General features: G+C 48.3%; 1 protein-coding gene across 1 annotated transcript in view; it reads left to right on the plus strand.

The window, feature by feature from the left end:
• Positions 1-9,744, plus strand: part of VANGL1 (VANGL planar cell polarity protein 1) — a 40,770-nt gene extending 31,026 nt beyond the window's left edge. Inside the window, exons 5-8 of the mRNA XM_058799987.1 lie at positions 2,647-2,780; positions 6,032-6,164; positions 8,022-8,256; positions 9,478-9,744. Of these exons, the coding sequence (XP_058655970.1) occupies positions 2,647-2,780; positions 6,032-6,164; positions 8,022-8,256; positions 9,478-9,738 (763 nt within the window). The 3' untranslated portion in view covers positions 9,739-9,744. The remainder of the gene's footprint in view (positions 1-2,646; positions 2,781-6,031; positions 6,165-8,021; positions 8,257-9,477) is intronic.
• Positions 9,745-13,771: the final 4,027 nt, after the last annotated feature.

The raw sequence follows: 13,771 nt of genomic DNA on the forward strand, positions 1-13,771 counted from the left end.
CTGCGCTGGCCAGGGTGAGGCTTCCCCTTGATGTGGGGGAAGAGGTTGAGCAACACAGCCCAGGAGGCTCTGATTCAACGTTTTCCTTGCTCTTGCAAATCATTGTGGCCCTTTTAATTTACTTGTCGGCAGCTTCTAATTATTTTTTTTTCCTGTAACAGAATTGGAAGAGTTGTAGTTGTAGCTGTCTTCCTAACCTGCCACGCTTAGGATGGACTACACGGGAGACAGAAATGGGCTGGTAAAAATTCAGGAAACTGATGTTTATTACATTTCTCTTCCAGAAAACAGACTCCTCCGTGTGACTGGGCTATCTCATGTGTGGGATTGAGCCTCTACTGGATTTGCATCAGCAACAAATACCTGGGCTTTCATTTTCAGAACAATAATCGTTGCTTGCTGCAATGTAAAAGCTTTGTTATGTTTGGATTTTGACTGTACATGCCAATGAATTGGTGGGGAGGGTTATTTAATGAGGGGATGGAAGGGATGTTGGGTGGGGAAAACCGGCATCCTGATGATAATGCTGTCGGTGGGGTCCAGGGAAAATGTGTATGTATAAAAATAAATGATTCTCTGCTGTGATGCATTGTGTTTTGTCCTAATAGAGCAAGTTGGTCAGTGGACCTCCCAAACATTTCCCACTGGTGGGATGGAAGTTCCAGTGCTGTTTGAAATTAATACAGTGTATTAACAGAGAACAACTCTCTTAATTTTTCTCTTCCTGTTTTGAGTTGGTGTTTTGTGATGAAACTCTGTGGAGTTTTATCTTCCTGGGAAGCGGAGATGGAAAAGCCTGATCATGTTTGAATGCAGTCAGAAGGTGGAATATGTGCTTCTGCCACATTATTACTTTTATGAAATTTTGTTTATAGGCTGCAGCAAATTCAGCTGTAGAAATCAGAACTTTGCAGAATTAAAACTGCTTTCACCTGTTCCGTGTCAGCATCTATGTGTGTCTGGCAGTGGGTCAGTCTGTACTTCTTTATCAAAGGAAAATTGTTAACTAGTGGCCCTTTATCACAAATCAGTAGCTGAGTGCATTAGTGGAGTTGCTTTTACCAAATGTAAGCTGAGGAAATATGAAGGAGTGGCACCTGAAAGGTAAAGCTTCTTTAATACATTCTAGCTGGATCCTTCCAAACAATCCTAAGGATGGAATTTGCTTTAAAAGCTAAATTCATCATCTCTAAGGTACACAGCAAGTGAATGATGATGTACCATAATACTGACTGATGAAGCTACTCAGTGAACAGGTCTGGGTTTGTTCTTCTTTCTCAGAATCTCTTGAATGGGCCAGCATCTGTGCTTCATTCACTGATCAGTGGGAGTATGGCAGCTGTAGAGTGAGGATGGTGGGATGAGTGTGTGTGTTTAAATTACTTGGGTGTGATGCAGAAGTTTAATATTAGCACAAGGAGCAGGAAAATGTAAATTGCTCCTCCGGGAACACACACGGAATCTGTGGCAGTGCAGAGCACTGAATTTAGGGCTTAATTTGTTAATGTCTTATTTTCCCACGTTACCATTCTTGTAATGATTTCTTCCTGTGTTGTAACATGTGTGAGAATACCTTTTTTGCTTTCCTTCGGAGAGGCTTTGTTGGTGAGTGTGACCTTTCCAATTAACTGGCAACAAATGTGTTGGCAGTTACACTTCAGTTTTGAACGCACAAAAATTACTTCTAGTGCGGTCCTTGGCAAACTCCCTTTGGCTGAATGGGTGATCCTGGTGACTTGCTGAGAGTGCCGGTGCCACGCTGAGGCGCAGAGCCAGAGCAGTATGGAGAGAGCTGTGTCCTGTTCCTGCATCCTTAAACACCAGAGCCCGGGCTTGTTTTGAAGTGCTGCCCTGTTTGTTGGTAACAGTGCCTACAGCCATCTCTCTCCGATGTCAAAATGATCGCAAAGCAAGATACCTCTGGGATGAGCCTTTCCTGCTGCTGGCGCGTGTGTTTGTTTTGCTCCCCTGTGTCGTCATTTTATGTGGAGGCATCCCTTCAAAGGGATGGAGGGAGTGTCACTGCTCCTCACGTTGTCCCTAGCAAGGGATTTAACAAGCAGTACTGAGTAATCCCGTCTCTGGCAGCCGTGCTCCTCCGGCAGCGATCTTATCTTGCTGTGAAAGCTCGAGAGATCGCACTCTTGTGCTGGGATGGAGGAGGTCCGGGGAGCTGCGAGGTGCGGCTGGAGGTGACTCACAGGGAAAAGCATCCATCCGGAGCTGGTCCCTCCATCCAGGCTGGCCGGCTGCAGCAAAACCCGTGTGGTGTTGTGGTGTTCCGCCTGAGCGAGGTCTCTGCAGCTCAGGGATTGTACTGAGCTCTTGGTCTGTCATTTCCCGTGCTGCAGGCAGCCTAGTGCTTCACTTTATGTGCTGCCCTTGTTTAGGGATTTCCTGACATCCTCCTATTGAGCTGAGGGCAGAGATACTCATCTTGCATCTCAAATGAAATTTCAGGTCCTAGAGAGAGTAATTAATATTCTGTGTATTGCACGGTCCTGTAGGTATGACAGCTCTGTTCCATGCAATATCACTATTCTCCCTTTTTTTTTTTTTTTTTTTTTTTTTAATATTTTATGGAAACAAGAGAGCTTATTTCTATCTGAGGGATTTTATCTTATTTTCTTTTTTCTTCTTTCCCAGCATCCAACGAGCTGCACTGGTGGTTCTGGAAAATTACTACCGAGATTTCACAGTCTACAACCCAGCCTTGTTAACAGCCTCCAAATCCCGAGCAGCCAAGCACATGGCTGGCCTGAAAGTCTACAATGTTGATGGTAGGTGAGGTAAAATGTGATCTCTGAGACTGAGTGGGACGGGGAAAGGCTGGATTTGCTTTATGCTTTGTTATGCACGCATTCTCACCTTTTTGCTTTGCCAAGTCCTTGTCTCTTGCTGGAAATCTTCCTAGCAGTGCTGAGTTTGCCAGTTCCAGATGACTTTACTGATGTGTTTAGCCCACAATAAGGCTTTTGTCTTTGCCAGGTGAAATGGTCAGGTTTTGGGTCGGGTTTAATTGTCATGTGGCTTGACACTTTTCAGCACCACTGCTTGTTTCAAGTAGCCTCTGCTTTTTGTCACCCTTGGGTCGTCTCTTTAGTTGTGATAGGACAATAAACACAACTTTTAACTTAATGAGTTCCCCAGTCGTTTATTGTGCTGCTTTCACATGCAGCCTTCAGGAAGGTGAAGGAGCTGCAGTATAAGCAGCAGTTGCTGATGAAAGCGATGCTCATCAGCCGCAGCCTCAGCACTAAATGAACCTGGCTCACCCGTGGCCATGGAAATTCACAGATAACGATCCCCATTGAGCTTTGCCTGTTCTACAAACCGTTTTCAAGCTTTGGGGCTTTAGAAAAGGGGATGGATGGGTGGATATGTGGATGCTCTAAGCAGTGAAAACTGGACTTAATAATTTGACACTCTTAAACCCTATCGGTGAAAGCCATGCTTTTTAATCAGGGTGTGCCCAGCAGCCTTTATACAGGTGCACATTCCTTTGGAGGAGTCAGGTTGAGTAGCAAAGCTTTTATGGTGAAGGATGGCTGAAGTCGTGTGACAAAATGGGGTAAAGGCACGTCTTGCCCTTGAATTTGTTAGCATTGAAAGGCTTTGAGAACTGGGAAGAGGAGACTGAAGGGACTTACCTGGGCAAGGTGGCTCCGTGTGCATGGTATGGAGACTGAAATGTGAAGAATATCTGTCATATTGAAAAACATGAGACGTGATTCTTTTGCTTTTAGCAAAGTTTCAGTACCTTATGGGTATGGAATATTTTGTTTTCATTTTCCTTTTTGATTTGTTTGGATTTTTTTCATTTTTGTTGAGTTTCAAAGACCTTATCCTAAAGGCTTCTCCAACTTCACGCAGCACTCCTGGGTCCATAACATTAAATGGAGGTTTAGATCCTTGCGGTGAGATATTCCCATCCTGCCAGAGGAAGGGGAAGGACAGGTTGTCCATTATGTGTCCTTTGCTGCCTGGAGTGCTGCCCTTGGTTGAGTTGTGTTGGAGAGGGGAAGGAATCAAACGTGCAAACAGAAATGCTGTGTTTTTCTAGAGATGCAATCATTCATTCCAGCTGCTTGCTCTCAGTGAGGCCTGCTGTAGGGAGGGTGAGGGCCTCCTGATGCCCGGGGTGTCTGCACACTATTGAGACCCCACAGCCTGCTAGGCTGGCTGCAGGGTGTGCTATTCTGGGCTGGCTGGTCTTCTCCTGCACTGCAGCATCTCTTCAGGAGCTGGTGTGCTCTCTTTTCCCGCAGCACCTGCTGGGACAGGCTCAGAGGAACACTGTCAGTCTGGTAGAGTGAGTGGCTCAGAAGCTGCTAGCTCATGAGGCTTTGTTAGAAGAGAAGGAACCAGAAGCAAGCTGCAGATGTGGCTGGCAGCCTTTCCAAGTGTCAAGTTTGTGAGCCTGCCAGGGCCTGGAAACTCCTGCCTTCCCTTCTGGGGCAGTACTGGTTGCCTGGGCTGTTCTGTTTGCAATGCTGCTGCCTTTGTGGACATGGAAATCGCAGGCTTAGAAGCATGTCCTTAAGAAGATTCCATCCATCTTACAAAGCAGAGTGTAGTCCTGGCTGCAGCTTATACCCTGGCAGCCTGACAGTCTCTTATACCCTTCTTGTAAAGAGACAGTAATGCTATTAAGGCAGCCTAATTTGTTGACAGCTTTTGTATTTGATACTGCAGCAGCCAGGAAAGAAAAACATATTGCTGTAATCTCTCTTATACAGAGTGGGGAGGTTCACCTTCAAAACCAGGATTTTCATTGCCAGGTATAGTCAATGAGGCAAATTAAAGGTGTAACCCAAATTTGGGAGCTAGTGTCTCCCTTGAGTCATATCCTCCATTTCAGGGCTGTCAAACAAAGTCTGAAATGTTTAGAGTCTTAAGAAGCTATTTGTGCTTGTTCTTCCCACTGCTGAGTTTCAGGCTTCTGTCTTGGAATCTGGTTTGAGCTTTTTAGAAAAAAATTAAAAAGAGTTGCCCTTGCTTGAGCAGAATAATTTTGAGCGTGTCTGTGCAATTGATTTGCCTTAACCACTGCCAGCTGGGGATGTGGGCCACAGCAGTTGGGCACAAATCAGCTCTTGGTGGCGTGGAGTTAGTCCTAGACTACCACTTAGCTTTGGGTAGACCTACCTCTGCCCTCTGTCTGGACAGAAAAGCTTATAAACTCTTTTGGGACAACCTTTTTTTTTCTCCCTACCTGAAAAGCCAGAGCTGAGGGCTTTATGGGAGAGTTGAAGAACCTACTACTATATTTTAATGTCACTAGTTTAGGTCTTGTGGTAGACAGCTCTGTGGACTGGGTGTTACAGAGCAGATTCCAGCTTCCCTGTTGCTGTGGCTCTGTTGGATCTGTTAACAGCAGCAGAAGCTCTGAGGGCAGGTGCTGCTCAGAGTGCCATGAGAAGCTGCTACACATACAGACCCCATCTTACCCTGTTGTGGGACTGCTGCTCTGCCAGCATCTGCCCTTCTGGGAAACCCCATGCTTTGTCTGAAGGTTACCCTGCTGTCCCCTTGCATCCTGTTTCCCCTTCCTGTGAATAACTGTCTGGAGTTTGGCTTTCATTTATTCATCTCCATGTCTCATTATGTTCTTGTGTTTGTCTCTCTCCTCTTTCCAACTTCTCACTTTTTGTGCTCTCACACTGTCTTGATGCTGAAATGTGATATGCTCCAGCTGCCCTTGCCTTCAAACTGAAAGCATATATAATGGGGGGTAAGTTGCATCCTTGGCATGCTCACCTCACTCTGCCTTTGTGTATATTGTGTGAGACCCTCCATCCCAACTAACTTCCCTTGTCCACGTGCCAGAACGCCCTCTCCAAGCCTGTGCTGTCTTGCAGGGATTCTGCCGGAGCTCCTGAGGACCGGGGAAGGGTTTGTAGCTTTGGCTGGGCAGGCTGGAGCCCCAGAGCACAGTGACAGCTGCCCTGGGGTGCTGGTGTGTCCCAGCCCCAGCCCTATGGCACTGACACCTCCTTTGTCTCCCGTGTGCCCGTCCTTGTCCCCGCAGGCCCGGGTAACAACGCGTCGGGGCAGTCGCGGGCCATGATCGCGGCGGCCGCGCGGCGCAGGGACTCCAGCCACAACGAGCTCTACTACGAGGAGGCCGACCACGAGCGCCGCGTCAGGAAACGCCGCGCCAGGTAAGGCACCTGCCCCTGCTGCTGCTGTGGGGCTGGGCCACGTGGGTGCCCCCAGCCCAGCATGGGGGGCTGGCTGTGAATCTGTCACAGGGAGGGAGCTTGTGGCACACACATGCATGAGGGACGGTGGCAGCTTGCAGCTGGAATTATCGGAAGAACGGGCATGCAGCTGAGCTCAGGTATACAAGGTGGATAAGCTAATGCAGTGTCTTGGGTTCGGGTGCAGCCCAGTGCTTGACAAGTTTGTAGTTACTTGCTGGAGGAAATCCCATTATTTTTGCTCATGCCTAAGTTTTCAGCTGAAGTAATGCAGGGACATGATCAGTGGAGTGCTTGGTGTTGCCTTTTCATAGGTGAGGAGAATATTTGTGTTTTGAGGCAGAAAGACTTGACCACAAGCAGTTACATTTTATTTTGAAACATAGATATGTCTTCTGCCAGTCATTCTTAGGCTGCAGAGTTGATACTTTGTTGAGGTGACCTGAGACAGTGCCCCTAATTGCAGTCTGTAGTTAACATGCCTAACAGCTTGAGGCAAGTTGCTTATGGGCATGCTTGCAACTGAGCTGTGTTTGGAAGGAATGTGTCAGAATTGGAAGGAGCTGACTTGTTTTGAGTTTTCTTTTGGCAGTTTGTTTTACTGGGAAAGTGCTGGCACTGCGTCCTCTCCTTGCCTGCTTCAGTCTGACCTGTGCTCTATAGCCTCTGTCTTTTAAGCCCTCTTCCAGCCTCAGAGCAATAGGAAGTTTTAAACTTGCCCTTCTGTGAAGTGTAGCATCCTAACTTGGGCACATCTCCTGTGCTTGCTGAGCTTGGTTAGAGCAACTGCTTAGTCAGAGGGGAAACCATCAGTCACTAGATAAGGCCAGATGTTTCAGGCCAGGAGTTTAAAACTGATTTCCGCCTCCCCCATGTCAAATTAAACAAAATGGGCAAAGATCAGGACTTCTCGTGCTGTTCCTCATGTACAGCCTGAATGCAGTATGCTGTACCTCTGCTTGTGGTGAGGCAGCTGCCCCTGGCTTTAAGATGCTTTGGATATTGAGATCATTGTGGACAGTCATTGGTGACTTGAGAGGAAATTAAGTATAACACAAGTCCTGTCTGAAGGGGCGGAAGAGTTCTGTTGGGTGGCTCTTCCATTATTGTTTTTTCCTCACTAGCTGCAGTGTAGCCCCTCACTTGCAAGTTAGCCCAAAGGAATGAGTGTCATAAGACACCTGTTCCCCTTTTATGGTGTGGGCTTCGTGTTTGCTCACCTGTGCCAACACAGGAGTGGTTTGCAGAGGATGCTTTAAGCTACAGTGTTAGGAGTGAAGATGGAGGAGTGTTTTCACCCCTGCTGTTCAGTGGAGGGGTGCAGGGCAGTCCAGCTGTGCCCAGAGGGTGGAAATGGGAGAGCAGACTGCGCTTGTGAGCACAGAGTGTCTTGGAGCTGGCTGTGTCCTGGGTGACACTGGGGTGTGGGCAGCCTCCCCCTGGGTGCCTGCCTGTCCTGTGTGCTGGGACTGCTGTACTCAGACCCATGTTAAAGGCCAGGGCAGCTGTGTCTTGTTTGAGTCATGTTGCTCATGTTCATGCTGTGCTGGCAGAGCCAAGTGCAGTGCTCAGGGCTTTACAACTTTAATCCTGGTTTATGGCCCTCAGTTGCTGGATGGCTTGAGCAAGGAAGGAAGAGCTGTTCTCTACCCCTCAGACTGTCAGTAGAGAAAATTTTGTGTAAATTGGTGGCAGGCAGTGACTTGATGGCAAGTGGAAACAGGAGCCTTGTAAATCCTGACTCCCAGGCTCTGCCTTAAACACAGGCCCATCCTACTTCTTGTTATGACTCTTGCTGCCCTGATTTTTTTGCTGCAGGCTCGTGGTTGCAGTAGAAGAGGCTTTTACTCACATCAAACGCCTCCAGGCAGAGGAGCAGCAGAAGGCTCCAGGAGAAATGATGGACCCCCGAGAAGCAGCGCAGGCCATCTTCCCCTCCATGGCGAGGGCCCTGCAGAAGTACCTTCGCACCACCCGCCAGCAGCAGTACCACAGCATGGAGAGCATCCTGCAACACCTGTCCTTCTGCATCACCAACAACATGACACCAAAGGTAGTGAATGCTTTCTCTAATGCTGCAGGAGGGAGGGAGAAGGGGGTGGCACATCTGTGTGCGCAGGCAGAACAGAAAGTTGTCAAGGCAGGTGAGTGAAGGCTTTCGTAGTTGCTCCCTGTGAATTGACCAGTGTGGTGTAGGTTGCACCAGGTCTTGAGGGGAAGTAATGTTTCCTCTGCAACATCTTCTGTCTCCTTTTTTTGAAAGTGCCTATGAGGTATTTGTTCTTGAATCCAGTTCAGCAAAGGGAATGCTTAATAAATGTTTGAAAGGGTGGCTTTGAGTCACAGGAGTTTTCCCAGCTGGCTTCTGGTAGCAGGATGATGAAGGTGGCAACCTGCAAAGGATCTTGTTGGTTTTCTGCCCCCTCTGCCTTGCTGCATTTTGGACTGCTAATGATTGCCTAAATCTCCGTCTCTCTGACAGTGTTTCTAATTCATGAGCTGCTTGATCAATCATAGTTTGCTGCTTCATGCCTAGGCTGTGACTGTTGACTTGCAGGCATGGGGAAGGACTGAATGATAAGAGGAAAGGGTTACACAGTTCCCTTCCCACGCTCTACCTTCCTTTCTAAGAGCACCCCCAGTCCTAGAGAAGGGTTTATTCCTGGACATTCACCCAGGACTTACTGCAGTAAGAGCAGAAATGCTGTCAAGAGATGGGGCTTAGCACCCTCTCACTGTGAGCCGCCTGGGACCTTGCCCAGGTATGCAAGGGGATTTCTGCTGCCATTAGGATTGCAGAGGGACTTCAAAATACAAGCAAAGTCAAATGGCATTTTGCATTCTGTTTTCAGTTTTGCACCCTAAGGCTGAAAACACGGAGACATCTGTTTACCACCTTAGCTTGGCCTGAAGGAGAGAGCCACTATCCTGTCTGGGACTGTAGTTTTGGGATCGGTTATAGGGCTGGTAGGGGAGAAATTACCTCTGCTCTACTCAACTGCTGCCAGATGGCTGTGCTGATGGCAGAAGTCAGGGCTATAACTTTGCAAACTTGCTGAGATGAATTGAAAGAGGATCCCCTGATGTTTGTGTCTCCTCCTGGGCCTGAAAAGCTGAGAGGGACTGGGGAGAAGGTGTCTTCTGAAGTGTTAAAGCTGAAACAATTTGCAGCATGGCAAACCTGTGCTCACGGCGCCGTATTTGGGGCTTGGGGCTGGGAGGAGAGCAGGGCGAGTTGTGGGGCTGGTGCTAACACGTGTCCTGCTCTTGGCAGGCATTCCTGGAGCGTTACCTCAACCCAGGCCCAACCCTCCAGTACGACAGGGATCGCTGGTTCTCCAAGCAGTGGACGCTGGTCAGCGAGGAAGCGGTCACAAGCGGCTTGCAAGACGGCATCGTGTTTGTCCTCAAGTGCTTGGACTTCAGCCTTGTTGTTAATGTGAAAAAAATCCCCTTCATCAAACTCTCAGAAGAGTTCATAGACCCTAAATCTCATAAATTTGTCCTCCGCTTACAGTCTGAGACTTCAGTCTAAGGGATTTTGAGGGTGGGTTGTTGGGAGATTTTTATTTTTGTTTTTTTTTTTCAATATTGTGCTTTTGGGTTTAATTTCCCCAATGCTGACTGAAACTGGCAGATGATGGACCAGTAATATTTGGCCATCTGCACTTTATTTGGAAAGGGGAGGGGGGAGTTGGGATATCTTATCTAGGAAGAAGTATCTTAAGAGGCAACAGGGCGACTTGGCTCAGTTAGCTCAGCCTTGGAGACAGAACAGATTTTTTTCTTTGCCCCTCTTTCCAGGCATCCTGTAAATGTCACGCTCTCTTTCTCTGCACGGCTGCAGTGTCAGAGTTGTTGCTGGAGCGCTGCCTTACACCGTGCACGCCTGCACCCTTGTGTCTCTGCTTTTGCCACCTGTGGCTGCTCCTGGGGGCTCATTGCTCACCTGTCCCTCACAGAAATCTCCTGGCACAGGGTGCCACAGTCCCTGCTCACCTGGGGAGGAGGGGATATCAAAGGGTGGGGGTGTGAGGGGACTTTTATTCTTTATTCTTCTTATCCTCCTTGCCACGTGCCTCTTCTGTCAGTGCCAGATCTGTATGGGCATAATGGGATGGTTTCACCCTCTGTGAAATTGCTTGTCTTGAACTGGATCAGCCCATTTGCAGCTCTTCAATTTATCTTTTTTTCCTTATTCAGTGCTTGTTAGTTAAGTTGTTCTTCATGTCACGGCTCCCTGCTACCTCCCCCCTGCTTCTCTCTGTCCTGCTTGTCAGCATCTCTCTCAGGCAGGCCCAAGGCTTCCTCTCTGTCTCCTCTGTCTGGCTTTCTGAATGTTTCTCCAGGCACTGCTGCTTCCTTTTGCACCTGCAAAGACTGTGTATTTGCACTGGGACAGGGTCAGTAAGTAGCTGGCTGCTCCTTAGATAAATCACAGACCCTCCCTACGTCTGACAGCCTCTTTGAGGGGAAGGGGGTGCAGGCAGGAATGTGCCCCTCCCTCTTTAGCCAGCTTCAAGTGTGTCTGGAGAAAAGAGGGGCAAAAACACTTTCTTCAGGAGAACAGCCAGGGAAAGGCTGACCTCTGCCCCATTCACTTGCTTTGGAGAACTGTTGTGCTCTGAAAACACTGCAGTGAGTCCTTCCACACCGTACGCCTTCAGCTGTAGCTAAGAAATACCAAACAATGCCTAAATGTTGAAAATCTGCCTGCCTTTCTTGGCCTTGCTGTGCTGTGGGAGTTTCTGCTCAGCGTTGGGATCTGCTTCTGAGGATGCAGTTTTGTCTGTGAGGCTGCCTTTGCCCACCAGTGCAGCTTTCATGTGTGAATTTAGTCACACCTGAGTTTGGAAGGTTTGTTTTTAATGGTGAGCCCAAATCAGTGTCTGAAGTGTGATTGCCAGCACAGAGCATGGAGTGACTGGAGCCAGCTGCAAGGCTGGCAGTGACCTGAAGGTCCCTTGAGATCCATGTGAATGTAAATGATCAATTTATTCTGCTCAGTCTTTTGCCATGCAAATATTCCTTATCGGGCAGGATCTAGCCTGCCCTCCATATGGATGTCTTAACCAAGAAGGCCCTAATTCCAGCAGTGTGTCAGTCAGTGCCTTTCATTGTAAGCCTGCACAGTCTTCTGAGGAGCCCCTCCTGTCCCTTTTGGCCTTTCCCAGCCCTTCCCATGGCAGGCATGGGCTGGCTGATGTCCATGGGGAGCAGCCACCTTAAACAGGGATGCTGGGAACAGGGCAGGAGGGTCCATCCTCTTCCAGCTTCAGCAGCAGTGGAGAGGCATGTGCAACAGTTCTCTTGGGATCAAGGGAGAACCTGGGTGAGTGAGGGTCCAAAGTGCTGATTGCCCATCCAAGTGACACCTGTAGTTTCCTGCACCTTTCTTACAAGCACGTGGTTGTTTCCTGGGCCCTTTTTTAGTCTGTGTATTGTGCCAGATGTGGTTGTAAAGAAACTGGATGGCACGGCCCATGATGGGATTAGGCCCTTTGCCCTTAAAGGATGGGAAGTAGGTAGTGTTTTCCCCTCTTTAAGCTCAGTGTTTGGATTTTTTGGCAAATCAGGCTTTCTGGTAGTCTGTATGAGGACTCCTTTATTGACTGTGGCCTTCGCAGTGTTTTACTTTGAAAAAATATGTTGGTTTATTACTTTGAAAGAAACAAAAAAAGGAAGGTGACCATAAAGTATCTTACACTTGGCTCTACTGAAGATCCCTACACCTGGCTTTTATGATGTGCATAACCAGCAGGGTGGGAGAGACTGGGAGTAGCTTGGGAGACTGTGGAACGCTTAATACCTGTGTGGAGGCTACTGCCTGTGGCTGAGTTGGCTCATTTCTGTGAAGCCAGAACAAGAACCACCTTGCCAAGGGCTTGGGTGTGCCCTGTGTGTGAGAGCACCTTGTCACAGGCACATTTGCAAAACTTTTTTACTTTCCCAGGATTTCCTTCCCCTTTCCTTTTCCCTGCCCTCTGAGGAGGGGTTGTCTGACAGTATCTGCTCAGGAAACTCATGTCTTAATTTTGTTAAATCCTTTAACACATGGAGAACCAGACGGAAGCAGCGTGTGCTCAGTCTGGGCCTGCTTCTTCATCTTTGTGCTGTGGTTCAACCCTGCCTTTTCTGCCTGCTGCCAAAAAGGACACTGTCAGCAGGGGCCAACTCCTACATTGAATGCTCTTCCTTATATCAGCAGCATGAATGCTTTGCCTGATGAAATCTGAAGGAGAGGACTCTCTCAGAGGTCTCTTTAGGTCTCTTTAGAGGTGCAGCTGCTTAGAGGTGAGGACAGACTGAAAGGGGAATCATGATTCCTGCATAGTCCCTGTTCTGATACTTCTAGTGACATTTTTCGGGGTCTCTCTTGCTTCCCTTCTCCATGCAAAATCAGGGGACCACTGTCATACCTACCTCACTGGGGTGTTGTGAGGCTAAACTCAACTTGCTTTCAAGTGCTTTGAGATGCACGGTTGGATCTGTGGCATCTGTAGGAATTCAAACTCTGTGAAAAATACTGAGCGGTGAGTGCGCACTGGTTTGTTTAACTCTGTTTATAGCCAGCTAATGAGTAAGAATGGAGTCATAGGGAATGAAGCTCTGATCCAATTCCTGCAGCCCTTACTTCTGCCAAGCTTGCCAAGAGCTGAGCATAAATACAACTTGGAGGGTTTGCCAGCCAAGTGCAGGCTGTTCCTCCGAATGCCTCTCCTATCCTGCACTGTCTCCTTGCACATATTTTCCTTCCTCTCTCCCAGTCTGGATGTTTGTACCTGGTTGGGAATTGTGTGGGGGTTTATTAGATTTCAGATGTTTTTTAACTTCTTTAACATCGTCCTGTTGGTGATGGAGTGGTCAGTGTCCCCTTTGGAGATGATCCTTGCACTGGACATCCTTCACTGGGAGCTGAACCATTTGATAGGGTGCTGTGCTGCCCAGCCAGGAGTGGTGGTGCCCCACTCCTCTCTTCCGTGTTGGCACATTTCCTGTAACTCAAGTATGCTGTAACTTAAGTGCTACTTTAAAGGCTTTGGGTTTTTTCCCTCTTGGATTTGTTACAGCCTAAATCCAAAGCCATGCTGAGATCTTGCAAAACCAGATGCAGCTGAGACTTTCAAGTGTTCTAGAGCAGATGGAAATGGCTGTGGGTTTCCATGAAAGCTGGCTTTCTCTTTCCTGGCTATAAATTGAAATATTTGAATTTCTTGCAGCTTCCAGGAGTTTAGGGGCAGATACTACTCTTAATACTTTGCCAGTCCTGTAACTGGGCATGGGCAGGTGTTGTCACATCTGTTGGCCTCTCACTGCCGTGTGACTTCAGCTGTGGGTGGATGCAGACTCTGTGAGGCTGCCCTGGGTCTCAGTGTCCTTTCCCGCACCTGGAAGCTGAGCAGGCAGCACTCTTGGAAGTGTAAGCATTGTAGCACTCCCCTCCAAAGCGAATCTGCAGGGCTGGGAGGTGTTGAGGCTGCACTTGGGGGCTTGGAGGCAGTGCACAGGAAGGCTCAAATTTGGAGATCTGAACAAATCCCAACCCTTATTAAGCCTCCAGACCTTTT

Source organism: Ammospiza caudacuta, chromosome 2 (assembly GCF_027887145.1).
Source record: "Ammospiza caudacuta isolate bAmmCau1 chromosome 2, bAmmCau1.pri, whole genome shotgun sequence".
Lineage (NCBI taxonomy): Eukaryota > Metazoa > Chordata > Aves > Passeriformes > Passerellidae > Ammospiza > Ammospiza caudacuta.